Source organism: Pelobates fuscus, chromosome 5 (genome assembly GCF_036172605.1).
Source record: "Pelobates fuscus isolate aPelFus1 chromosome 5, aPelFus1.pri, whole genome shotgun sequence".
Lineage (NCBI taxonomy): Eukaryota > Metazoa > Chordata > Amphibia > Anura > Pelobatidae > Pelobates > Pelobates fuscus.
Window position 1 is genome coordinate 83315461 of NC_086321.1, and position 27892 is coordinate 83343352.

The 27892-nt window shown below is 44.3% G+C and overlaps 1 protein-coding gene across 1 annotated transcript in view; it reads left to right on the plus strand.

The window, feature by feature from the left end:
• The window catches only part of NDUFS4 (NADH:ubiquinone oxidoreductase subunit S4), a 108881-nt gene that overhangs the window by 5898 nt on the left and 75091 nt on the right, over positions 1-27892 (plus strand). Inside the window, exon 2 of the mRNA XM_063456883.1 lies at positions 7841-7919. Within this exon, the coding sequence (XP_063312953.1) occupies positions 7841-7919 (79 nt within the window). The remainder of the gene's footprint in view (positions 1-7840; positions 7920-27892) is intronic.

The window sequence follows — 27892 nt, forward strand, 5'->3', positions numbered from 1 at the left end:
CACCATTACCTTACACCGGTAGATGCAGGACAGGGAAAGTTCTATCAGGGGCAAGCTGCTGTTTACAGTGTAGTGTGAGGAGTGACAAGAGCCAGCTTCTCCTCACGATGCACAGGGCTAAAGGCCGTCCGGATACAGCATGATGTCATATCCCAACAGTTGACCTGGCAGAGGAAGCATGGGACAGCCTGGAACCCACTACAGAGCATCAAGGCAACTTTAATCACTTACCCGTAATCAGCACCTAAGTCCCTTAGTGCATGGTTGCGCTCTGCCCACTCCACCATCATCTGACAAGAGGACCTAATGTGCATGTGTCAAGCACCACGTGAGCATTAGGCCTTCTGCATTGGAAAGCATTGCCTCAGGACTTTCCTATAGGGTTTTCTCTTAAGGGTTTCAAACTCTGTGAAACTCCAGGAAGCGCTCCTAGTGATTAAGGGTGAAAGGGATAGTGCACCATTTAGGTGAATTGGTCTGGGTGCCTATAGTATACATTTAAGAAAAAAATGCAAAATAAATTCAGAATAAAAAGATTTTACTCATCTAAAAAAAAACTAAAAAGGTCAAAATCCACATTGCAATGTTTTGTGGACACAGGATATACTTGAAAACAAGAGAAATCTCAATGTATCCTTCCAGGTTAAATATTTTATAAATAAACATTAGGACCACTAGAGGCTAAGGTGCCTGATTTGAAGGTCAATTTCATCTCAGGGCATAAGTTGTGTGGAACATCTCATGCTGATGTGGTATTCTCCCTTCAACTGCAGGCAAACCTGCTAAGCAGTGCCTCCAAGGGACAATTTCATGATAAGTTTTAAATATTTTTCCCTCAACATTTTTAATTGTCTATATATTGCATTATAAATATAGTCTTTTGGTATATTGGGATCTGGTATAAAACAGGTGGGAAAAAAAAAGTCTAAAAAGTTAACGAATAAAAAAAAAAATATATATATATATATATATATATATATATAATCTCGATCGTCATACTAAGTGTATTTTTTATTAATATATACATATATTAATATAAAATTACACGTGTGTGTGTGTGTGTAAATAAGGGATCGACCGATATTGAATTTTTTTAGAGCCGATACCGATAATCTGTGAACTTTCAGGCCGATAGCCGATAATTTGCCAATATTCTGTACATTTACCATTTTGAAAAAATAAACTAATTCTAAAGGTAAATGCACAAAATACACATGCCACATGTAGTGGATGCAGTGTGTTTAGACAGGTGAGCTGTGTGTGTGTGTGTTTGTGTAGTTTGTGTAGTGGATGCAGTGTGTATTTGTGTAGTGTGTGTATATATAATGAATGCAGAGTGTGTTTGTGTAGTGTGTGTATAGTGAATGCAGAGTGTGTGTGTGTGTGTGTGTATATAGTGATTGCAGAAAGTTTTTGTAGTGTGTTTAGTGAATGCAGTGTGTGTAGCGTGGGTAAAGTGGATGCATTGTGTTTGTATATAATGCAGTGTTTGTGTAGTGTGTGTGTATATAATGCAGAGTGTGTTTGTTTGTATATAATGCAGAGTCAATCCCGTGTATGTGTGTGTATATATATATATATACCGTATTTATCGGCGTATAACACGCACCTCATTTTTAGAAAGAAATTCCAGGAAATTTCCCCCCTCCCACAGTATTCCCCCCTCATCCCATAGTGTGTCCCCCTTTCCATAGTATTCCCCCCCCATAGTATTCTCCCCCCTCCCCTAGTATTCTCCCCCCCCCCCCTCCCATAGTATTCTCCCCCTCCCCTCCCATAGTATTCTCCCCCTCCCCTCCCATAGTATTCTCCCCCTCACCTCCCATAGTATTCTCCCCCTCCCCTCCCATAGTATTCTCCCCCTCCCCTCCCATAGTATTCTCCCCCTCCCCTCCTAGTATTCTCCCCCTCCCCCTCCATAGTATTCTCCCCCCCCTCCCCTCCCATAGTATTCTCCCCCCCTCCCCTCCCATAGTATTCTCCCCCTCCCCTCCCATAGTATTCTCCCCCCTCCCCTCCCATAGTATTCTCCCCCCTCCCCTCCCATAGTATTCTCCCCCCTCCCCTCCCATAGTATTCTCCCCCCTCCCCTCCCATAGTATTCTCCCCCTCCCATAGTATTCTCCTCCCCTCCCATAGTATTCTCCCCCCTCCCCTCCCATAGTATTCTCCCCCCCTCCCATAGTATTCTCCCCCCTCCCCTCCCATAGTATTCTCCCCCTCCCCTCCCATAGTATTCTCCCCCTCCCATCCCATAGTATTCTCCCCCTCCCCTCCCATAGTATTCTCCTCCCTCCCCTCCCATAGTATTCTCCCCCCTCCCCTCCCATAGTATTCTCCCCCTCCCCTCCCATAGTATTCTCCCCCTCCCCTCCCTAGTATTCTCCCCTCCCCTCCCATAGTATTCTCCCCCTCCCCTCCCATAGTATTCTCCCCCCCCCTCCCATAGTATTCTCCCCCTCCCCTCCCATAGTATTCTCCCCCCTCCCCTCCCATAGTATTCTCCCCCTCCTCCCATAGTATTCTCCCCTCCCATAGTATTCTCCCCCTCCCCTCCCATAGTATTCTCCCCCTCCCCTCCCCTAGTATTCTCCCCCTCCCCTCCCATGAGTATTCTCCCCCTCCCCTCCCCCATAGTGTACTTCCCCCCCTCCCCCTCCCATCCCATAGTATTCTCCCCCTCCCCTCCCATAGTATTCTCCCCCTCCCCTCCCATAGTATTCTCCCCCTCCCCTCCCATAGTATTCTCCCCCTCCCCTCCCATAGTATTCTCCCCCTCCCCTCCCCTAGTATTCTCCCCCCTCCCCTCCCATAGTGTACTTCCCCCCCTCCCCTCCCCCCATAGTGTACTTCCCCCCCTCCCCTCCCCTCCCATAGTGTACTTCCCCCTCCCCTTCCATAGTATTCTCCCCCTCCCCATCCATAGTATTCTCCCCCCCTCCCCTCCCATAGTATTCTCCCCTCCCCTCCCATAGTATTCTCCCCCCTCCCCTCCCATAGTATTCTCCCCCCTCCCATAGTATTCTCCCCCTCCCCTCCCATAGTATTCTCCCCCTCCCCTCCCATAGTATTCTCCCCCTCCCCTCCCATAGTATTCTCCCCCTCCCCTCCCATAGTATTCTCCCCCTCCCCTCCCATAGTATTCTCCCCCTCCCCTCCCATAGTATTCTCCCCCTCCCCTCCCATAGTATTCTCCCCCTCCCATCCCATAGTATTCTCCCCCTCCCATCCCATAGTATTCTCCCCCTCCCCTCCCATAGTATTCTCCCCTCCCCTCCCATAGTATTCTCCCCCCCCCCTCCCATAGTATTCTCCCCCTCCCCTCCCATAGTATTCTCCCCCTCCCATAGTATTCTCCCCCTCCCATAGTATTCTCCCCCTCCCATAGTATTCTCCCCCTCCCATAGTATTCTCCCCCTCCCATAGTATTCACCCCCTCCCCTCCCATAGTATTCTCCCCCTCCCCTCCCATAGTATTCTCCCCCTCCCATCCCATAGTATTCTCCCCCTCCCCTCCCATAGTATTCTCCCCCTCCCCTCCCATAGTATTCTCCCCCTCCCCTCCCATAGTATTCTCCCCCCTCCCCTCCCATAGTATTCTCCCCCCTCCCCATCCATAGTATTCTCCCCCCTCCCCTCCCATAGTATTCTCCCCCCTCCCCTCCCATAGTATTCTCCCCCCTCCCCTCCCATAGTATTCTCCCACCTCCCCTCCCATAGTATTCTCCCACCTCCCATAGTATTCTCCCTCTCCCCCTCCCCTCCCATAGTATTCTCCCCCCTCCCCTCCCATAGTATTCTCCCCCTCCCCTCCCATAGTATTCTCCCCCTCCCCTCCCATAGTATTCTCCCCCTCCCCTCCCATAGTATTCTCCCCCTCCCCTCCCATAGTATTCTCCCCCTCCCCTCCCATAGTATTCTCCCCCTCCCCTCCCATAGTATTCTCCCCCTCCCCTCCCATAGTATTCTCCCCCTCCCCTCCCCTAGTATTCTCCCCCCTCCCCTCCCATAGTGTACTTCCCCCCCTCCCCTCCCCCCATAGTGTACTTCCCCCCCTCCCCTCCCCCCATAGTGTACTTCCCCCCCCTCCCCTCCCCCCATAGTGTACTTCCCCCCCTCCCCTCCCCTCCCATAGTGTACTTCCCCCTCCCCTCCCATAGTATTCTCCCCCCCTCCCCTCCCATAGTATTCTCCCCCCTCCCCTCCCATAGTATTCTCCCCCCTCCCCTCCCATAGTATTCTCCCCCTCCCCTCCCATAGTATTCTCCCCCTCCCCTCCCATAGTATTCTCCCCCTCCCCTCCCATAGTATTCTCCCCCTCCCCTCCCATAGTATTCTCCCCCTCCCCTCCCATAGTATTCTCCCCCTCCCCTCCCATAGTATTCTCCCCCTCCCCTCCCATAGTATTCTCCCCCTCCCCTCCCATAGTATTCTCCCCCTCCCCTCCCATAGTATTCTCCCCCTCCCCTCCCATAGTATTCTCCCCCTCCCCTCCCATAGTATTCTCCCCCTCCCATCCCATAGTATTCTCCCCCTCCCCTCCCATAGTATTCTCCCCCTCCCCTCCCCTAGTATTCTCCCCCTCCCCTCCCATAGTGTACTTCCCCCCCTCCCCTCCCCCCATAGTGTACTTCCCCCCCCTCCCCTCCCCTCCCATAGTGTACTTCCCCCCCCTCCCCTCCCCTCCCATAGTGTACTTCCCCCCCCCCCCTCCCATAGTGTACTTCCCCCCCCCCTCCCATAGTGTACTTCTCCCCTCCCCTCCCATAGTGTACTTCCCCTCCCATAATTACTTACCTGTCCTGAAGCGTGGGCCGGCTTCACAGCTTGCACCGCGGTACAAGAACTTTAATTTCATGTTCCGGTTTCCGGCGGGACTGAAAGGAAGTGTGCACACTATTGTGCACACTTCCTTTCAGTCCCGCCGGAAACCGGAACATGAAATTAAAGTTCCTGTACCGCGGTGCAAGCTGTGAAGCCGGCCCACGCTTCAGGACAGGTAAGTAATTATGGGATATCGGCGTATAACACGCACCCACGATTTTCCCCCTATTTTCAGGTGAAAAAAGTGCGTGTTATACGCCAATAAATACGGTATATATATATATATATATATATATATATAATCAAAATACACTTAGGATGAAATGATATATGTATATAAAAATAATACGAAATATGCGTATGTCCATATACATAATTATATATTTATGTAATATTTTTACATAATTAAAGGACATGGTATTCCTGGCACTATAGGGTCTTTAGGCCCCACCCTCAGGGTCCCAATTCTGCTGGGCTGAAGGGGTTAAACTCTTATCTTTCTCCAGCGCCGGGCTCCCTCGGCACTGGGGAACTCTCCTCCCTCTTCCGACGTCGGCTCTGAATGCGCATGCGCGGCAAAAGCCGCGCGCACATTCAATCAGTCCATAGGAAAGCATTTCTCAATGCTTTCCTATGGACGGCAGCATCTTCTCACGGAAGCGCCTCTAGCGGCTGTCAGTGAGACAGCCACTAGAGGCTGGATTAACCTTAGATGGACCTGGATTAACCTTAGATGGACCTGACCACTTCATTGAGCTGAAGTGGCTTGGGTACCCATAGTGGTCCTTTAAGTCCCATGGGTTCAACTGTGCGTAACCTATGAATCCAAAAGATTTCCCTCTGTGAAAGTTGTTTGAGTCTATCCCCTCCTCTATCCCCTCCTCTCCAGTGGTGTTTGATATTTTCTATTCCTAAAGTTAAATCTTGGACATGAGTTACAGTGCACTGGTACTGAGTGGGATGCAAGTTTTTTTTTTTCTAATATTATTTGCATTCTCCATGAATCGGATTTTCAGTGCACTTTTTGTTCGACCTATATATTGCTTGCCACACGGACACTGGAGTAAGTATACCACAAAATCCGTGTGGCAGCCAATAGGTGCTTTGATTTTAAACTTCTCTCCAGTTTCGGAGCTTCTAAATTCAATGGTTTTGGTTAAATTCATGGTTAAACATGGCTTGCATGTACCACAGCCCTTATAACTATTTATCCCAATGGACAAAGTTTTATTTAGTCCTAATGGATTTTTTTTATTGCATAGCTAGGTTCCAGAATATTTTTTATATTTTTATTTCTTTTGAAAACTATTGTCAGATTTCCCCGTAACATGGATCCCAAAATGGGATCCTGCAATAGGATTGGTCAATATTTACATAGGGATTTTTTAATCCTCCAATGATCTTTATTGTATTTTGTCAAAAAAGCTTGTTGAAACCGAGTGCACTGTTTAGTAAGTGTGCCTGCAAATAGGCCCCTCACACTCTAGAATGTATTGTTCCATTCAAGAGCTCAGGATTTTTCAACATGACTGCATTAGAGACCTGCGCATTTCAGTTTTCAAAATTGGAATCTGGCAGATTGATTTGCTTTCCCTCATTTTTTGGAACATTTTAGAAGCTAAAAACCTACCACTTTTTTAATCGTATCTATCAATATTTCCTCTCCTTTGACAATTTGTTCTTCCTCTTGTGTTTCCTTAACCCTTCCTTCTAGACTGTAAACTTGTTTTCAGGAGGGTCTACTTTATATCCTATCGGTCAACCTTATTTTTATCTGTTACTTACTGCTGTATATCCTCTTTGTTTAATTGTAAAGAAATGTGGACCCATTATATATATTTGCATTGTCAGTTGAAAGGGATGTCATATAAGCACCAAAACAGCCTTAAAGGGAGACTATAGTCATCCGAACAACTACAGCTTATTGCATTTGTTCTGGTGAGTAGAATCATTGCCTTCATGATTTCTTCTGTAAACACTGTCTTTTCAGAGAAAATGCAGTGTCATATGCCAATTCTTTGTGTAGGTACTGTGAATGTCTTCGCCATATACCTTGTCCTGTAAGAGATAAATATGGTGTTGAAGGGAAATCAAAATTTTGATTGGTGTATTGTTATAGTGAAATTGTTTGCAATTACGTAAAATCTGTATTAATTACAAGCAGTTTAGCATGAACAGTTTTCTTAAATATTTCATCATGTATTAAAATTATATTTAATGTACACCATATTTTTATTACAACTATGTATTTTCGTGAAAGCTATTGATGTAAAAAAATGTTTTCTTTTATTTACTTTTCTTAGTTTTGTCCCATGCATTTGGTGTCCCACTTATCTTTATTGCACGTGCTGCAACACAGCCATCAGATGTCTTTATCATGCTGTGGACTATGCAGTATGAATTTTGGTTAGGGATTCCATTGCACTGCCTTTTAGAATATCTCTAAGGAAAATGTATGGATGGCACATTTAGTTGAGTTCAGTTCCACACCTTCCCATTTTCCACATCCTTTCTGCAATTATTTTTGTTCTAGTGTTTCATAACTTTGTCTCTAGCCATGCAGCAAATACAATTGAACACATACTTTTTTTTTTTTTTTTTTTTTCTGTAACCTCTGATGCCATCATTTTTGGGATCATAGTTTTAAGCTGATTTTTTTTTTTTTTTACAGCTTTGTGTTTCTCTGTCTGTTCGTGACAAACCCGCTACTGTACATTCACATAAAGCAGTACACTCTTTGCCACTGGCAGTCGCTCTGTGACAGAGCGCCTGTAGGCTGACATAAAGTGCAGCCTGTTGTGAACAACTAAATGAAAGTCTGCCAAAAAACTCAGCAGACAGAACTAATTGGGGAGAAAAAGGATTTTTGTGCCCTCATCTCTCCCTCTTCCATATTTTTTTTTTTCTTCTTCTTCTTCAAGACGGATATTGTTAAAGAAACGTGTTTATGTAAGATTTGTCTGTCTCTGTTTTCTCATTGCATGAATCATTTTTAAATTTAAGTCTTGCACTGCAGGTCACTGAGCACTTCCACATGGAGGTTGGCACAGAACCAAGCTCAAGACACGCACCTCATTACCGTGGATGAAAAATTGGTAAGGTTGTTGTTTTTTTTTTTTTCTCCCCTTCTTCTTCAAACCTCTTGCAATTGCCTCCAGGCACTCTTAAATTTCAATAGGCATTCATTGTGGTAACTAATACTGCTCTGTCAAATGTAAGCAAATATGGGCTATGCAGTAAAAAAGAGAGTATAATGCAAAAAGTGCTCTTTTAGGGTGAGATGAACTGTCTGTCAACAAGTACACAAGCTTCAATGGTCCCATAAAACTATGTTGGCACACTAATTTTGTATACAGCATTATCATCCAACTGAAGCAGATTATGTTGTGTGTTTGGCAATAGGGATTTATTTATTTGTTGTGTTTATTTTTTTTCATGTATTCGGGTTAGTATGTTTGTTTAAGGATATACATTTAAATTCATTATTCTCTTTTTGACCTGACAGCAATGTCTTAACACACAACAAAAAAGATTTGTGCATTCTTTCAAAAAGAAATGAGTACATGGAAGGTTTGTGAGTAGCTCATTAGACATAAGTCTCCAAACTCTGGATCTCCAGATTCACTGAACTGCAACTCCCATTATTATCTGGCAAGTAATTTCATTTAAAGATTCATGGGAGTTGTAGTTCAGCAACATCTGGAGGGCCAGAGTTTAGAGAACCCTGACTTATAAGCCAATCTCCTAGGGATGTTTAGTTTCTGGGGGAGAGTACTAATTAAGGAAATGGTAGCAATAAAGAGCAGCCACTATTCTCATCACGTCCGGTACTAAAAGCTTGGGACTGTACATCCAGACATTTTAGTACTATCCTGACTCTGTACAACTTGTGAGCCAAGTAGTGATACACTAAACATATTGGGCGTGTCATTATATTGTAATAACAACATGGACTACAGTCTCAGTGTCACCCAGTCAACCATATTGCTGGTTCAGCATCATAGTTACATAGACCACAGCATCTACAGTATCAAAGATTTGCAGTCACTCACATGAAAATTAAAGACCACAGAAAGTGACATTACCGCTTTAATCCCTACTAGCGAAGCTTAAATATGCCACTAGAACTGTTGATCTGTTAAATATTGCATGACAAAAAAACAAAACAAAATCTCAGCTTTCACAGGTAACTCACTGCAGCTGTCTCCTTGAGGAGCGATATTTTGCGAATTCACTGCTGCTCTTCATCTATTTCTGCCTTTTCTTCAGCTCCTGGTATGTTTATGCCAGGTCTGTGTGTGGTTTTAGAGTTGTTTAATTATTATTATTATTATTTTTTTTTTTTTATGGACTACAAATCTTCAACCCCTTATATTCTATACACTAGTGGAAACCTTTTGGAAATTCTGCATTTCCAAGGATTGATGACATTGAGAACATCAGTCTTCACTGCATTAATAACCAAATTATCTAGTAAAATAGGTTTGTTTTTTTTTTTTTTTTTTTTTTTTTTTTTTTTTTTTAGAAAGGGTTTTCTAAGGTAGAAAGGATAGCAATAACTTGGAAGTATACTTATTGCAGCGACTTGTGTATTGCCATGTACCGGTAATTGGAAATCTCTAGAGATTCCTCAAAGAAAAGAAATCATAGCAATGGTATTGAGGTTTCAAGCTAACTCTACGACAATCATCCTCTATATATGCCCAATTGGGACAGGTGTTAGATGACTGTGTTCAAAAGATTTAACACACAACAAGCATTATCCATTAATTATTTTATTACCTGGATGTAAGTAAATATAAACTGTTGCTTTAAAAAAAAAAAAAAAAGATATATATTCAACAACTAATTGTGCACATTCTACACCCTATTTCTTTTATCTCTTTCTTCCTCTTCCTTTATAACCAGTTTACCTTTTTCCTTATTTTGTCTTCTTTTGTACTAGTTATTTAATGCAGTGTATATTATATGCTATATCAATGTAATATGTATTGTAATATTTAAATTAAAAAAGTATTTGAAAGAATAATGCCTTAAAATTGCTTATCCTTAGAAAGTTTATTTCTTGTAGTATGCAATGACCCGCACTGTTGAATAATATTTATTCTATCAAAAGTTATAGCAAAATAACAATAAGAAGGAATCACAACTGCCTTATGTAAGCCGAAGTACATCTCCTTAACTCAAAAATGACCAATGGGAATGACTGATTGTTCTGACAGCCAACCAGGTGGTGTTATGACACAGCAGGGAACTAAGAGTTTTCATGTCCAATGTCAGAGCTAATCTGAATCCTATTCAGTTGTGTGAGTGCCATAAAATTGACTGACTTTTTTGATTACTGTTGTATTGGTTATGGATGTTTCTATTCCTTGATAACTTGCTAAGCTGACATAGTGAAGAGTTGACTGGTCCCCTAGAAAGTTATGTAAAACAATAAGTTTGAATGCCGAAGGCTACACTTATGTGGAAGCCATGAGAAAAGTAAGTGGAAATTTTAAACATAAGAGATATTGCTAAACCGTGCAAGAGTTCTATGCAGATTCAGTCAATTCAAAACGAAACTGGTAAAGGCAGGAAAAGATGCACAACCGCACTTAGTAATCGAAAAATTTTAAAAATTTGAAGGCCAACACTATTAGACACAGACTCAGACTTTGAATTCCAAGGAAGAAGCCATTTATATCTCCCAAAGAAAGGAAATACATTTGAATGGCCTAAAAACATGTTAATTGGTCAGAGGAACTATAGCTCAGAGTCAACTGGAGTGATGAGACCAGAATATCAATACTTGGTACGTAAGCAGAAGAATTGGAGAAGACTTTCTTTCTGATTGTGTTACAGCTACCACAAAGCATCTGGGGTTGTATGACAGCAAAAGATATGGGCAGATTTTGTGATTGATCCTTTTTTTTTATTTTTTTATTTTTCAATCTTTATTTTTATTGTGCATTTAATAACAAGTAAGTTTACCACGACAGCGATACCAGACATGGCAAAAGCAGACAATGTAAAATAGCATCGTGGCATTCAGAGAAGCTGCACATTTTTTTGGTATTATATCAACAGCCTAGTAAGCGTAAACGTCAGTAGCTAAGTAAAACGAGACATAGAAATCTGGCTATAGTGACTGACAGTGTGGTCAGTTGGATTTTGTGATTGATACTTATTTTCCATAATGGAGCCTATATAGGTCAGTAGGATTCGCTCCTTGTAATGTTGCATCTGTGTGCAAATAGTGGTTTCAGGAAATTTTATATTACAGTACTAGAATGGCTAGGTAATAGCCCTTTCTGACAGAAAAACCAAGGGAAAAAAATACAAATTGATAAGAGCAATCATGCAATCTTGGTTACACATAATAACACTTGATGAAGATTAACACTTGGCTCACTCCATGGGAAGGAAACTTAGACTGTAATTGCAGCAAAAAGATCAAATGTATTTCACCGTGGTATTCTGTATGTAATTTTTTATTTTTTTTTTCTATTTTATTTCAGCATATCCAATATTCTAAGCATAACATAAGATACACTTTGTATTAGAACAATACATAACAATAACAAGAGTATAGACAGTCAGCTTATGCTTGTGAGTTTAAGCACATTTCAGAATTTTGTAATACAAGTTAGGGTTCATACCGGGTCTGGTGTAGGGCTTATTGAAGTGGGGTGGTCGTGACCATTCGTTTTAGATTACCCAGGATATGCCAAGCTGGTGTGGAGAGTGTCTGGTTAGAATGTGCCAGCGTGGGGTGGAGGGTGAAGAATAAGTATACAGTGATGCAAGAAGTGAGGCAATACGTGTGCTAGTGGGATGCCAGAGAGATTTGGGCGAGCCGCGTGGTGAGCTTGGGTAGAGGAGGAGTCCTTAAGGATGGACACTGCAATCTGGACGTCTGCGATATCATCCTCTGCGCGTCTGACACGTTCTGTCACCTGCTGTCTTTCCACTTTGACGAGGGCCACATCAGCCGCAAGCAGCTTTTGGATGTCAGCCAGGAGGATTTTCAGATCCCTTTTGGTAATGCAGGCTGAGACATCAGAGGACTCTGGAGGTAAGGCTTTGGGTTTTCTGCGGGGCTCCTGGGGTATCTGTCTCCCTCTGCTCCGGTATTAACGAGGCGGAATGAGCAGGGGCTCCCCACTCCACGACTCGGATTGCGCGTGCCCTTTCCACATTTCCGCGATATCTCTACTTGGGGTTGAGGTGGTAGCCTTTTGTGTGCAGCGACTTATGTTTGGTGTTGCTACAGTGGTTTGCGCTTCCCGCATTCCTCCAAACAGGACCCTCAAGGTTTGGGAGTGATGAGGCCAGGTAGGCTGCTGTCTTATGGCGCTACATGGATGGCTTTGATGCTTGAAAGAAAGGCATCAATAGCTCCAGCACGCCTTCCCGAAATATTGGTACGGGTTTTATCTCTGGATGAGCTTTGTGGAGAGCGATATTTAGATTGAGCAGGCTTTAGGAGAGCTCTGAGGTGACGTCCATTCGAGTTGACAGTCAAGCTCCACCCCTCGTGTGTAACTCTTTTAAAAATATTAGTTGCATTAAATTATCTTTCTTGTGATTTATAATGTTTTGGGTATATTATGAGCCATCACACCTGTGAAATATGTATTTCCCCATAGTTTTGCACAAGTCTGGCCACTAGTGTATTTTAGATGTTGACTTATCCGGTGAATATAGGCCTAAACTGATATTGCACCTAACATTTTCAGGGATCAACTTACTTGCTGACCTATATGGTACATTTAGTCAAAGGCTATTTTTTGTATTTCCAGTAACTCAGTAATTGTTTCTCACTGACTCCCTGGCAGAAGGTACATGATGGGAGGGGGGGGGGGGGGTGATTCATATATTTTATAATATGCACATTTGAATTAAACTCAACATGTTGATTTTCCATTTGGGTGGGAGACGACCTAAAATTATGATCTTCTGTATTAATAGTTTTCCTTTTGTGTAGGTGTGGTATATGTGGGGATTTTTCCCGTTTTTTTTTTTTTTTTTTTTTTCTGTGGAATACATTGTGGCTTGTTTTTCTGTAGGTTTAGAGACTATATGTTAATGAGAATTCCCTTTTATTGGGAGCTGCTGACCTGCAAATATGTCTGATGTTACAAATTCAGTATAGTTTAACAAATGTTAGGTTCCAGGTAACTTTGTAATTTACATTTATTTTATGGTGTGAAGTCTTTAGAGGAGAGTAATACCACTGTGGGCTTTTTTTTTCTTTTTCTTTTAAACATTTGCTTTTGGAATATGATGCCTACAATGCAATTAGAAATAAAAAAAAAAATAGATGACATTCTTGTTCTAATTAGTAGCAGATTAGAATTTTGGCAACTCTTTGTTAAAGAGCTGTGCTATGTGTGGTCTGTTATTTCATATGCAACCTGATATTTATGCTTACTTTACTCCAAGCACAAGTAAGACTTCCCAACTTTCTCTGGTAATGGGTCAAAGAAAATGCATTTTTTTCTGTTCTAAAATGCATTATTAGAATGTTTCTTATATATTTTGTTTTCCTCCTCTCTCCTTATAAAGATTTTCCTATGTATATAATGCTCAGGAAATTGGAAGCTATTTTATAATAATCCATACATTATGTAAGAAGTGTAAAAATGAACTGTTCTCTATTAACCATTTGTTTTACCATTGCATTAAAAATGCTGTAAGTGTATTGGCCAACAACTCAAAAATAAGTTTACACTCACCTTTAATCCCACTTTGTGATGGCAATCATTTCTGATAATCGTAGCCAATCTATTTCTTCTCTGTAGAGGATTATGCATCAATCATCATCCCTTCATAGAGATTGCTTTTAACCAGTGCATTTCCAAGGAGAGAGTTAAGCATTTATACAGTGTTATAACAACAAACATCGGTTTGGCAAAAGCTATAGTACTGTCTGAGTGACCGTCACTATATATGTCCTTGGTGACAAATGTAAAAACTGCCTTTGGCAGAAAAGGCAGTGTTTACACTTTAGAGACTGCAGTAACAGTCTCTTTGTACCACTACCTTAAAGGACCAAACTTCTGGAATAAAAGGGAATCATGACATGTCATACTACTGAACTTCAGAGGCAGGCTCAGACTTTTAGCACCCTACCTAATGGTAATGCCCACATCTATTCGCCCAGCAGTTTCTGGTCACTCTTTTCCTTGTCTTTCTTAGTCCAAGTATCAATTAAGATGAAATCACCAGCATCAAACACTCAATATTATAATACAATAAAATGGGAACAACCAAATCAAAGGAACATTAAAAAAATAAAAAGATGCTTGACGCTTTTCAAGTATAAGTCTTCATCAAGGATTTTTTTTTTAGGCATCGACCGATATTGGTTATTTAGAGCCAATACCGATAACTTTCAGGCCGATAACTTGCCTATAATCTGTACATTTACCATTTGGAAAAAATAAACTATTTCTTAAGGTAAATGCACAAAATATACATGCCACATGTAGTGGATGAAGTGAGCAGGGGAGCGGTGTGTGTAGTGGATGCAGTGTGTGTTTGTGTGTGTGTGTGTGTGTGTGTGTGTGTAATGTAGTGTGCGTAAAGTGAATGCAGTGTATGTGTATATAATGAATGCAGAGTGTGTGTGTGTGTGTGTGTGTATATAATGAATGCAGTGTGTGTGTGTGTATATATAATGCAGAGTGTATTTGTTTGTATAGTGTGTGTATATGTTTGTGTAGTGTGTGTGTGTTTGTGAAGGGATGTAATTTGTGTAAAATGGGGGGGAGGCGGGGCATTTTTTATTTTTAATATTTATGTTTTAGGTTTTTTTTTGTTTGTCCCCCCCCCCCTCCCTGCTTGTTACCTGGCCAGGGAGGGGGGGCTATGACATTCCCTGGTGGTCCAGTGGTATGTACTGAGCAGTGGGGGCCCAGCAAGCTGTTACCTTCCCAGCAGCTCCCTGTGTAAATCTCGCGGTCTGCGTGGGGCGTTGCCATGGTAACCTGCGGCCGCGGGACTCGCAAGATTTACGAAGGGAGCTGCTGGGAAGATAAGTAACGGCTTGCTGCCGGCCACTCCAGGACCGCCAAGCTTGTCATGAGCCCGGCCTAGGTGGCCGATACCAATATTGCCGAAAATACAGAACATCGGCCGATATCGGTAAAACCGTTAATCAGTCGATCCCTAATTTTCTTTAATTACCATCAGCTTTGTTAGTCTTTGCACCTTTCCCAATAATACTCTTCCCTGATGTAACTCTACAACTGTGTGATGTCATCCACAAAACTCCACCAGTTGCCATCTTTGGTCCTCTTTTAAAGTTCTGACGCCCAAATAAACAAGGGTTTATTTTTTTGTATCTTCTTATTGAACATAAATTTTAAAAGCTTTGATATCCATATATTGCTTCATAATAGCGAAGTAATAGTGGATATCCATATTAAATATGTCTATTAAGAAGTCCAAAAAGGCTTTTTTTTTTTTTTTTTTGTCTAGATATTACAATAATAATCTGCACTAAATTCGTATTCAGAAAATATAAATGTCATAATGTTCAAAGGTGTATGTTACCGAAAGGGGAAGAAAAAGGAAGGGAGGGAAAGGCAAAAGTAAAAATGGATACTTCAATATAAACCTATAAACCCTTTGGCGTTAATGTTTTTAGATGTATTATCCATTTCATCTTACGTTTGCTTGAAGGGACACTATAGTCACCTGAAAAACTACAGCTTATTGTATTTGGTGAATATAGTCAGCCCCTGCAGGCTTTTTGCAGTAAACACTATCTTTTTACAGAAAAGGCAGTGTTTACATTACAGCCTAGGGATACCTCCAGTGGCCACTCCTCAGGTGGCTACTAGAGGTGCTTCCTGGGGCAGTGCTGCACAGTGTTGACAACTAACATTTAGTGTCCCCACCCTCTGCATGGAGATACTAAACTTTTCTCATAGAGATGCATTGATTCAATCTATCTTTAAGCCGTCAATGAGCAAGTCTCTAAAACTGGACCCAGCTAGAGGGGAGACCTAGGTATTGAGCAATGCCGGAGTCTCCATTCTACCTAGCATCCGCAGGGATCTAGCCCTGTCAAGCATGATGTGACAAGACAAATCTCGCCACTGTGCATCAGAGGAGCTTGGTTGCCTGCCTGCTGCCTTTAGACTATGGCCCATGTTGAAACTCTTGATTTTCCCCTGCAAAGACACGAAAGCCGGGTCATTCAGTACTTGCCCTATTTTAACAGTGATACCCCAGATAGCTATGCCATGGAGCCCATTCGTATAACGAAAGACTATGTGAAAGACTTTGGCTCCATGGCAATTGAACTGTATGTATGTGATCTGAGCACCATTCAGTAATAATGTGCGCTCAGATCTAAGCTATCTGGGGATATGTTGAATGTACCTGTTTTATGCAATGGCTGCACAGTTTTATATTTTTATGTATTTTATTGTCTTTTGCTGCCATGTGTTCAATGGAGTTTTGCCTCTGTCCTTGGAGATAATTGGATTACTTCCCAATTATCTCCAGGATAGAAGACTCTGTGGAACTGGTTTTGGGAAGAAAAGCCATGATTCATTTGGTCACAATTTTATGATTTTGACGTATGTTTGTATTTGGAGTATGCTGATTCTGAAAATGTTAATGTGATGCATACTTTTAAAGTTATGAATAATGTGGAAAAACTGTATTTCTCTGCCTGTGATAATTACATTACCCATTGTGTAAGGTAATTGTATCACAGGCAGAGGGGAGGATTTTGTGTGGGAGTGTCTGAGTGTATTGTACGTGTTTATTGGTTGTTTTCCAAAGCCCTCTGGGTGGTACTAATGTGTATATAAGAACAATAGACCCACAGCTCTGGCTGTTCACTGCTTGACCCTAAACACGGAGCTTTGTCTCGTTCTTGGGGGGATTTACTGTATGCTGTTCCAGTTTGACTGCTGGGAGTGTAAACCTATTTGTATGGTTTTTCCTATTCGGCTGTTTACAGAATTCATGTTTGAGAGCATTCATGTGCTTCTCCGGTTCGGTCTATTGGTGTCTACAGTAGCTGTGCTTGTGTCTCTGGAAGGGAAGATCTACTAAACAGCTTTTAACCCCTTTTATGCCTGGGGGTGCCGTTACACATGACATTCCATGCTGTTATGTAGAAAATATGTAGTAGGCTGTCCTGTGGAAATCCAGATTTTGGTACTGGTTATCAAAGGTTGGTCCCTGTTCAGCCAGACCACGATAATCGATCCTCCAAAATGTGCTTAGGTGGTTTATACCATCAAAGTGAAATATAAGCTTTGCACTGCATGATGACATGGAACATCATGCAATCCTGAAAAGCATTGGCAATACATATCTAATTTCCTAAGGCTTTAGTGTCCCTGTCACTAGTTATAGTAGGGAACCATATAAAGATCTTTTACATTTTTTTTTTTTTATTTTTTTTTATCTACGTACCTTTTTCCAGTGCAGAGGTTACCTCGGCAATGCTTAAAGATCCACTCTAGGCACCCAGACCACTTCAGCTTAATGAAGTGGTCTGGGTGCCAGGTCCAGCTAGGGTTAACCCAATTTTTTATAAACATAGCAGTTTCAGAGAAACTGCTATGTTTATAAATTGGTTAAGCCTTCCCCCTAATCCTCTAGTGGCTGTCTCATTGACAGCCGCTAGAGGCGCTTGCGTGATTCTCACTGTGAAAATCACAGTGAGAGCACGCAAGCGTCCATAGGAAAGCATTGATAATGCTTTCCTATGCGAACGGCTGAATGCGCGCGCAGCTCTTGCCGCGCGTGCGCATTCAGCCGACGGGACGGGACGGGACGGGGCGGAGAGGAGGAGGAGAGCTCCCCTCCCAGCGCTGGAAAAAGGTAAGTTTTAACCCTTTTCCCCTTTCCAGAGCCGGGCGGGAGGGGGACCCTGAGGGTGGGGGCACCCTCAGGGCACTATAGTGCCAGGAAAACAAGTATGTTTTCCTGGCACTAGAGTGGTCCTTTAACTCTCCTTCTCTTACAATGTCATGAAGGAGGCATGTCTGCCTCCAACTAAGGTCCTATCCAGTGCTCCTCATAGAGTAACTTTGGAGACCTGATGAGCATGCCGCGTGTTCTGCCTCATAGGGTAGCACTTCCTATAGTCAGGGCCGCCATCAGGGGGTGACAACCATAACGGTTGTCATGGGCCCGGCCGCCCGGGCCCCACGTGTAGCGGCGGAACTGCCGCCGGTGCAGTTGCACCTGCGCCCGCACGCTGATGGGGCCCATCGGGTGGCCCATGCACTTAGGGCCACCCGATGGGCCCCATATCTTCAGGGGCCCGGTCAGCGCTGCGGCCGTGGTATAGCGCGACCGGGCCCCTTTAAAAAAAAAAAAAAAATGCAGCCGCAGCGCAAGTGCTGCTGGGAGGAAGTGGTCACTTCCTCCCAGCTCACTCCGCACTGGAGGAGTGCTCGCGCCCGACATGAAGAGGGAGAGCCAGCCGACTGCCAGTCCCATCAGCCCCAGCCAGCCACCCTCCTTCAAAGACAAGGTAAGAAACAGGAGGGTGGCTGGAAAATGAGCTGTATGTCTGTCTGTCTGTGTGTCTGCATGTCATTATGAATGTGTGTATGTCTGTATGCATGTATGTCTATCTGTATGCATGTCATTATGAATGTGTGTATGTATGGATGTCAGTGTCTGTATGAATGTATGTATGTAACTATGTATGTCTGTATGTATGTCTACAAGTCATTATGAATGTGTGTATGTCTGTTTGTATGAATGTATGTATGTCTGTATGTCATTATGAATGTGTGTATGTATGGATGTCAGTGTCTGTATGCATGTCATTATGTGTGTATGAATGTCAGTGTATGTATGTCTGCATGTCAGTATGAATGTGTGTATGTCATTATGAATGTGTGTCTGTATGTATGTTAGTATTTGTCTGTCACTATGTACGCCTGTGTGTCTGTATATGTATGTATGTCTCAGTATGTGTGTGTCAGTATGTATGCCTATATGCGTATCAGTATGTGTGTCTGTTAGTGTGTGTGTATCTGTGTCCTTTTGTATCAGTGAATGTGTTTGTGTCTGTGTGTGTATTCCTGTGGGCGGGATTTGGAGGCGGTCTCTGTGGGCGGTTTTGGAGGTGGGGCCCAGGCCCTGAGCTCAGTTAGGGGCCCCAAAATTTCTGGTGGCGGCCCTGCCTATAGTGGTTGCAATGTAATGTTGTTGCAGGCACCCATACAATGACAGTCAATATAATAGCCATTGGTAGTGTGTTTAGTCCTTTAATATTTCCCTTGAATGGTTTAAAATGACAGGGCCACTGCACCAAGGACACTTCATTGAGATAAAGTGACCTGGGTTAATTTTAGTGGCCCTTAAAAGGTTGAAGGGACACTTTAGTCACCAGAGCAACTACAGCTTAATGTAGTTTTTCTGGTGACTAAGGTCGGTCCCTGCAGGCTTTTTGCAGTGAACACTGTATTTTCTGAGAAAAGGTGGTGTTTAGATTACAGCCTAGGCAAACCTCCACTGGCAACTCCTCAGATGGCTACTAGAGGTGCTTCCTGGGGCATGGAGGCACTAAACTTTCCTCATAGAGATGTTATAGCGTCAGGAATACAAGTTTATTCTGTATTTGGCCAGACTGTTTTCCCTGAGGCACCAGCCCCTTCCACCCCCCCCCCCCCCCCCCTGCATGAATTGCTAATGCAGAATTCCCACTTTGATTCAGAAACCCAGTTGTGATCAAAACGTTTAAATGGTTTAACCAAGAACTGGGAGATGGCACCAGCAGCTTAATTGTTGCACTAGTTCAATATGAAGTGGTAATGGTGCCTGGATGCTCATTTAATATTGGGCTACATAAAGTAATACCACGTTGCATATGACATTGTTATAACGTGCCAGGGAATGATAATCTATTTTTAATTATCAAACCAGTGATAGTCCTCTCCAAAATTCTTCTGCTTTATTAGATTATGATCTTTTCGTTGATCATACATCTTTTTAATTCCAGAGGTGATTAACTGGTAACCAGGCTGTTGTGGAATTTAGTTTTAATTTTATCCAAACAAAGAATGAATGTGTTGTTGTTGCTGTTTTCCTCCACTGATGAATAACCAGACCACATCACACACCATGACTACTAAAGCAAAACGGACGGGTTAGAATTACACACCTATTTTCAGAACTGTAAGAATATGCAAAGTGATATGTGTAGTCAGAATTGTTGTGTGGGTAGTTAAACCCTTAAAATGCCAGAGGATAGAGTTAGTTGTTCACAACCTTTTTTTAGAGAAGGGGCCTGATGACTGATTAAAACTCTTACCTGGGGCCACTGCCATATAATGTCAATGAAATGGTTGTGCTTGAATCTTGGAACTGCCCTTCCTGATGTCTAGTTGCAGGCTGCTGGATGAAATTAAGGTTTTTACCACCTCTCATTCTCCATAATGTTGGTTCTGCCTGACCTCTCATATGTCCTTTCTCCAACCTCTTCACAACTTTTTTTTTTTTTTTTAAACTCCTGAACCATTTCATACTTTACCATGTTTTCCTCCACAGTCCCATTTTTCAGTGGCAGTCCTACCGCAAGTTGCTTACGTGGAAGTTGACCACTTTCAGTGCCAGTTTGCTGCTCACCTCCCCACCATTCACAATCGCGGCTCTGCTTGTAAAGAAAGGACCGAGCTATTAAGCGAGAAGCTTTGTATGTCTGTCTGACAATTTTTTTTAAAATTTAATTTATTAATTTTTTATTTTTTGCACCGGATTGATATGTCACTTGTTCCATGGGTGCAACAAACCTCAGCACAAAAGGCCAATTATCTCTGCACATACAGATTTCTATCACCATGACCACTTCTAAAAGTGGTCATGGTAGTTGGAGTAACACTTTAGGAAATAAATTCTAGTATTTGCCAACTAGGAAATCTTACAACTGCAATTTAACTAAATCATTTTGTTTTAACATGAGTATTCAACTTGAGGGGAGAGGAATATTTTCTCAATTTACAGAAAGGAAATCTACAGATAATAACCATGCTGACAGATAAGGAACTATATTTGAGGAAGTCTGACCTTTATAACATTGACACAACTCACATTTCATTCAAGGCAAGTCCTGTTTAGTGCTGAGGGTAAAAAATAAGGATTGATGAAGGTATTGCATATAATTTTACTTGTATGCTTTGATCAGAAAACTGAGAAATGTTTAACTTTGTAATAGTAAACTAATGTCATGCAAGGAATTTCAATATAAAGGCTTTTTTATTTTTATTGACATAAACACTAGAAAACTTTCTTTGTGTTCTGCAAAGTTACACATTTTTTCCAAGCTATATGACATGTTAAAGGGACTCTATAGTCACCATATAAAAGCAAGAAAGACAGGTCCCCCAGCCTTCCTTCTTGCTTTTATATGAACTTTCATTAATTAAAAAAAAAAAAATCGGTGGTTTTATATTAAAAACTTACCTCCGTTCCAGCGCCGAGCTCCCCGCTAGGCCGCGCCCCCTTTTTCGTCAAAATGACGAAATCGCGGGGCCCAATGGGACGGCTTCGCGCTGGACCAATCGCGTTCTTCATAGAGCGGCATTGAATGCCGCCCTATGAAGAACCTGAGCGCTTTACCGCGCATGTGCGCGGAATGCGCGTTCGCGAGCTGAGCTGTCTGACTGACAGCTCAGCTCGCTTTCTAAAATTATCAATAATAATTTAGGGCCCCCACCCGCCCTGTGCGGCGGGTGGGGGCCCTAAAATTATCAATGAGGGGGGGGACCTACTGTCCCCCCCCGGCCCCCACCCCTGTGCGGCGGGTGGGGGCCCTAAAATTATCAATGAGGGGGGGACCTACTGTCCCCCCCCCGGCCCCCACCCCTGTGCGGCGGGTGGGGGCCCTAAAATTATCAATGAGGGGGGGGGACCTACTGTCCCCCCCCCGGCCCCCACCCCTGTGCGGCGGGTGGGGGCCCTAAAATTATCAATGAGGGGGGGGACCTACTGTCCCCCCCCGGCCCCCACCCCTGAGCGGCGGGTGGGGGCCCTACAATTATCAATAAGGGGGGGGACCTACTGTCCCCCCCCGGCCCCCACCCCTGTGCGGCGGGTGGGGGCCCTAAAATTATCAATGAGGGGGGGACCTACTGCCCCCCCCGGCCCCCACCCCTGAGCGGCGGGTGGGGGCCCTAAAATGATCAGTAAGGGGGGGGGACCTACTGTCCCCCCCCGGCCCCCACCCCTGAGCGGCGGGTGGGGGCCCTAAAATGATCAATAAGGGGGGACCTACTGTCCCCCCCCCGGCCCCCACCCCTGAGCGGCGGGTGGGGGCCCTAAAATTATCAATAAGGGGGGGGACCTATTGTCCCCCCCCGCCCCCACCCCTGAGCGGTGGGTGGGGGCCCTAAATACAAAGGGGGGGGGACCCTAGTTAACCCTCCCCCCCCCCCAAAAAAATATCTCCCTACCTACCCCCCTCACCCTAAAAATAATGAGGGGGGACCATTAACTAAAAACCTGTAAAAAAATGAGATAAAATCAACTTACCATTCGATGTTTTCTTTCTTCTAAAATCTTCTTTCTTCAGCCCCAAAAAAGGCCAAATAAAAATCCATAATAACCGACGCAATAAAAAAAAAAAAAAAAAAAACCCGAGCGCAAAAAAAACAATCCATCTTCACCCATGGAGGGCTCCGCGCAGACTGAGCTCCGCAGGGCGGGGGAAGGCTTATAAAGCCTTGCCCCGCCCTGCAATTAGGCTAAGAACACTCTGATTGGTGGGTTTAAGCCAATCAGAGTGCTCTTTGTCATTTTACAAGCGTGGGAAAGTTCTTTGGAATTTTCCCACGCTTGTAAAATGACACAGAGCACTGTGATTGGATGGATTTCAAGCCATCCAATCACAGTGCTCTGTGTCATTTTACAAGCGTGGGAAAGTTCTTTGGAATTTTCCCACGCTTGTAAAATGACAAAGAGCACTGTGATTGGATGGATTTCAAGCCATCCAATCACAGTGCTCTTTGTCATTTTACAAGCGTGGGAAAGTTCTTTGGAATTTTCCCACGCTTGTAAAATGACACAGAGCAATGTGATTGGATGGCTTGAAATCCATCCAATCACAGTGCTCTGTGTCATTTTACAAGCGTGGGAAAATTCCAAAGAACTTTCCCACGCTTGTAAAATGACAAAGAGCACTGTGATTGGATGGATTTCAAGCCATCCAATCACATTGCTCTGTGTCATTTTACAAGCGTGGGAAAATTCCAAAGAACTTTCCCACGCTTGTAAAATGACAAAGAGCACTCTGATTGGCTTAAACCCACCAATCAGAGTGTTCTTAGCCTAATTGCAGGGCGGGGCAAGGCTTTATAAGCCTTCCCCCGCCCTGCGGAGCTCAGTCTGCGCGGAGCCCTCCATGGGTGAAGATGGATTGTTTTTTTTGCGCTCGGGTTTTTTTTTTTTTTTTTTTTATTGCGTCGGTTATTATGGATTTTTATTTGGCCTTTTTTGGGGCTGAAGAAAGAAGATTTTAGAAGAAAGAAAACATCGAATGGTAAGTTGTTTTTATCTTGTTTTTTTTTTCTTTACAGGTTTTTAGTTAAAGGGTCCCCCCTCATTATTTTTAGGGTGAGGGGGGTAGGTAGGGAGATAAGTTTTTTTTTTTTTTTGGGGGGGGGGGGGGGGGGGGGAGAGGGTTAACTAGGGTCCCCACCCCCTTTGTATTTAGGGCCCCCACCCACCGCTCAGGGGTGGGGGCCGGGGGGGGACAATAGGTCCCCCCCTATTGATAATTTTAGGGCCCCCACCCACCGCTCAGGGGTGGGGGCCGGGGGGGGGCAGTAGGTCCCCCCCCTTATTGTGAATTTTAGGGCCCCCACCCGCCGCACAGGGGTGGGGGCCGGGGGGGGACAGTAGGTCCCCCCCCTATTGTGAATTATAGGGCCCCCACCCACCGCTCAGGGGTGGGGGCCGGGGGGGGCAGTAGGTCCCCCCCCTTATTGTGAATTTTAGGGCCCCCACCCGCCGCACAGGGGTGGGGGCCGGGGGGGGACAGTAGGTCCCCCCCCTATTGTGAATTTTAGGGCCCCCACCCACCGCTCAGGGGGGGGGGGCAGTAGGTCCCCCCCCTTATTGTGAATTTTAGGGCCCCCACCCACCGCTCAGGGGTGGGGGCCGGGGAGGCAGTAGGTCCCCCCCCTTATTGTGAATTTTAGGGCCCCCACCCGCCGCACAGGGGTGGGGGCCGGGGGGGACAGTAGGTCCCCCCCCTATTGTGAATTTTAGGGCCCCCACCCACCGCTCAGGGGTGGGGGCCGGGGGGGGGGGGGCAGTAGGCCCCCCCCCTTATTGTGAATTTTAGGGCCCCCACCCGCCGCACAGGGGTGGGGGCCGGGGGGGGGCAGTATGTCCCCCCCTTATTTTTTATTTTAAGGCCCCCACCCACCGCACAGGTGTGGGGGCCGGGGGGGCAGTATGTGCCACCCTTATTAGTGCCCCCACCCGCCGCACAGGGGTGGGGGCCGGGGGGGCAGTATGTGCCACCCTTATTTTTAGGGCCCCCACTCACCGCTCAGGGGTGGGGGCCGGGGGGGGGGGGGAGGAGAGTAGGTCCGTCCCCCCTCCCCCCCCCCCCCCTTCAACCACTATTGTGGCCGGACAGCATCCCTGTGGGTTCGGGCTTCAGCTGTCAGCTGAAGCCACGCCCACAGCAGTGCTGACAGGCTGTCAGCACACAAAGCGCGTTCACAGTGCTTTGTGTGCTGATAGCCCGTCTGATGCATTCACCCAGAATGCATCGGACGAGAGGCCTTTTTAGGGCCTCTGAACTCGGAAGTCCCTCTGGTGGCCGTCTGATTGACTGCAACAAGAGGTGTTCCAAGCTTCCAATGTAAACACTGCATTTTCTCAGAAAATACAGTGCTTACAAGAAAAAGGCTCCGGGTAGCTGTAGCACTCACCTAAACAACCTCATTAAGCTGAAGTTGTTCAGGTGACTATAGTGTCCCTTTAAACTTAATGTTTTTAAGTAAACATGATCTATTGTTCTGCATAGGTGTGTGCATGTTTTATTTATTTTATTTTTGTTTTGCTTAAAGGCACATTCCTGGCATCAAATAAACTATCAAGGGCTGTGTGCTGCATTCAATTTGAGCGCTGCGCTCCGTTCATCAGTCAGTGCGAAATTCTCTAATTCTGTCCAAAGCTGTCAGAGAAGCTCAATATAGTAAGGCACTGTCCCCCCAAAATGAGTATATTATAAAGATCAAATCTTTATGTAATACTCATTTTGACAGTGTTGGAATTTCACTGACATTCAAAACCAGCAAAGAGATGCACAGGGACAAAGTAGTCCCCACTTTGTCTCTGTATATTTCCTAAGCCTGACACGTCTAGACACTGGGTTTAGCTGCTGCCATCTAGAAAGGTCAGTCGTCCCCCCATCCGTCACCAGTGACTTCAGTAGGGAATTGTCTCTGTCTATGCGGGAATCCCTTGGGATCCCCCATAGACCTCAGTACTTTACTCCTGTGCATGCGCACAGAGTAAGAGTGGCTCTGAAAAGGACCGGCCAGAGGAAGATGCCCGCACCTGCGAGGGACAGGTTCTGATAAGTAAATCTCAACTTTACCTGTCCCCTCTGGTCACCGGACCACCAGCGGCAATGTCATTCAGGGGTCTCTGCGAATTCAGTGGCAGTGCCTTTTTAAATGTTGCCCGAGTCTCTACCAGCAGAGACCTAGCCATGCTGGCTTGTAGAAGGCATAACATGCCGTCATGTATTTTTTTTCATTTATTTATTTATCTATTTTTATCTGCTCATTTCAAATACACAGTGATTTTGACTGAAGCCAGCTTCAGGCAGAGTAACAGGAAGTATATCACTGGGTGTTTTCTTATAATGGATCTTAAAAACACATTTTGCTTATAGTATGCTTGTAGTTACTTTGTTTAATCCACAACCAGGCTGTTGTAGATGGTTACCGGGCTATTTCTTTCCGTCTTATGTAGGTTGCTTGATTTCCAGCAGTTTTGCTCACTCAGTGTTGTCAGTGGCTGAGATGTACATGTATACTGATAATGAAGTGTTGGTGGGTTTGCTATATGTGTATGTTATACGTTTGTGTAATTGTGTATAAACACACACTCGTTCCAGGAATAAATGCAAATAAAAATTTGTACACACTAATACCCAAACACACATTATATATATTAACTTATAAATGTGTCAATTTCTACTGAAATCTGCTTCTTCGTTTATTTTATTTTATTATTTTTACACAAAGGACATATTTCACACAAAGCACTTAAGCAATTCAATAGAAAACGTATTGCCCAATATTGGAAGCTTAAAAAATCAAGTATTTTTTGAGAATTGTGTACCCTGATGTGGCCAGAACTGCATAAACAGTGTGATTTAACTCCTAAATGGTAGAGCAGATAGCAACAGAGCTATCTATGAACCCCCAAAAAAAGATACACAATCCTAAAGCTAAACATATTTTGGTGTTTAGAGTGTTTCTTTGAACACACACTTGTTCCAGGAATAAATGTATATACAAATTTGTACACACCAATACACAAACACACATATATGTGTGTTCCATACTGCCCTTCAGGGATGCTGTGAGTATTTTCACCTCGTGTATCTCTTCGACCTTCTCCATCCACTGTTGGAGGGTGGGTATCTCGGTTGAACGCCATCTAGTTGGGATTAGTAGTTTGGCTGCATTGAGAAGATGCCTGGTTAATGACTTTTTATACCTCAATATAGGCATTGTTGTGAGGTGGAGGAGCAGTTGGAACGGGAGGTCTGAGTCTAGCATGTATTTGTTGTGTGTACGGCATTTCAGAAAGGGGATATTTTGCTACAAGACAACCAGATGTTAAGATCCAAGCCCACCTGTTCCTCACATCTCCGGCAGGTGTCAGGAGCATCAGGCAGCATACGATGTATCTCTCTCTCTGGCGTTCTATACCATCCAATCAACAACAGTTTGTAGTTAGTTGAGTTCCTGCTTTTTGGAGCACATGGAGCTCTGGTGGGTTAGTATGGGAATTTTTGACCACTGAGAATTCTTAGAGCGTGACGCCCGTGGTTCTTTTCCACGCTTTTTCACAGGTTCATGCCGGTCTGAAAACTGGAGCAACATGTACAGGACCGAGATCCCTTTAGCAAGGTGTTCCCGTGCCCTGCACAGTTCCTTAAACTCCATCAGAGTCCTTTGGAAGAGGTGTCTTCCAAATTGGGAAGTATAATGTGATTTAACCTGGAAGTAGCAGAATTTGTCTAGGGTCGTCTGAGTCCTATCTCTGATAGCAGTTTTATGGTGTCTGGAGTGCACCACTAGCGAATGTTAGTCCAGTCCGATTCACCAAATGCCTTGGGTGTAGGGCCCCCGGCTATCTCCTGGTTAAATATAAGTGGAGTTAGCGTCCCCGGTGTTGTGGTGAGCGAGAACTTCGTCCTGATCGAGCTCCAAACCTTCCCCTATGCCCCTATGAACAGGTGGTTTTGGGATTGCACTCTCCTCAGGGGTCCATGTAGCCACACTGCAGCCGGGAGCGTCTCTTCTTCCTGGCCCTTTCCATGTGTATCCAGATCCTCTGTCTTGGGTACATACCATTCCACCACCTACAGGAGGTGTGTGGCTCTGTGATAGTTCCGGATGGAAGGAAGTCCCACACCACCCTGTGCCTTTGGTAGCTGTAGTTGAGCCCTCTTGATCCTGGGGGCTTGGGACTGCCACACAGACTTGAAGATGGCCGAGTCCATGGGTTGGAAGGACATAAGCAAGCATATCTGGATCGTTTGAAATAAGTGGAACAGACGGGGACAAGGTTCATCTTGATGGCATTCATTCTGCCAAACTATGAGACGCATAGACCGGACCACCTTGCCAGATCAGTTTTCAGCGTTTGTAATAGAGGTGTGAAGTTGTGGGCGTACAATTGGAAGAAGTCAGCGGTAAGCCAAATACAGAGGTATTTAAGTTTGGTGTGGCACCAGGTAAACGTGAACTGAGATTGTAGACGGGTGGCAGCCGCTTCCTCCGCTTCCGATTTTTCAGTGTTCAACTTCAGGTTTGAGATGCACCCGTTTTCGGTGAAGGCC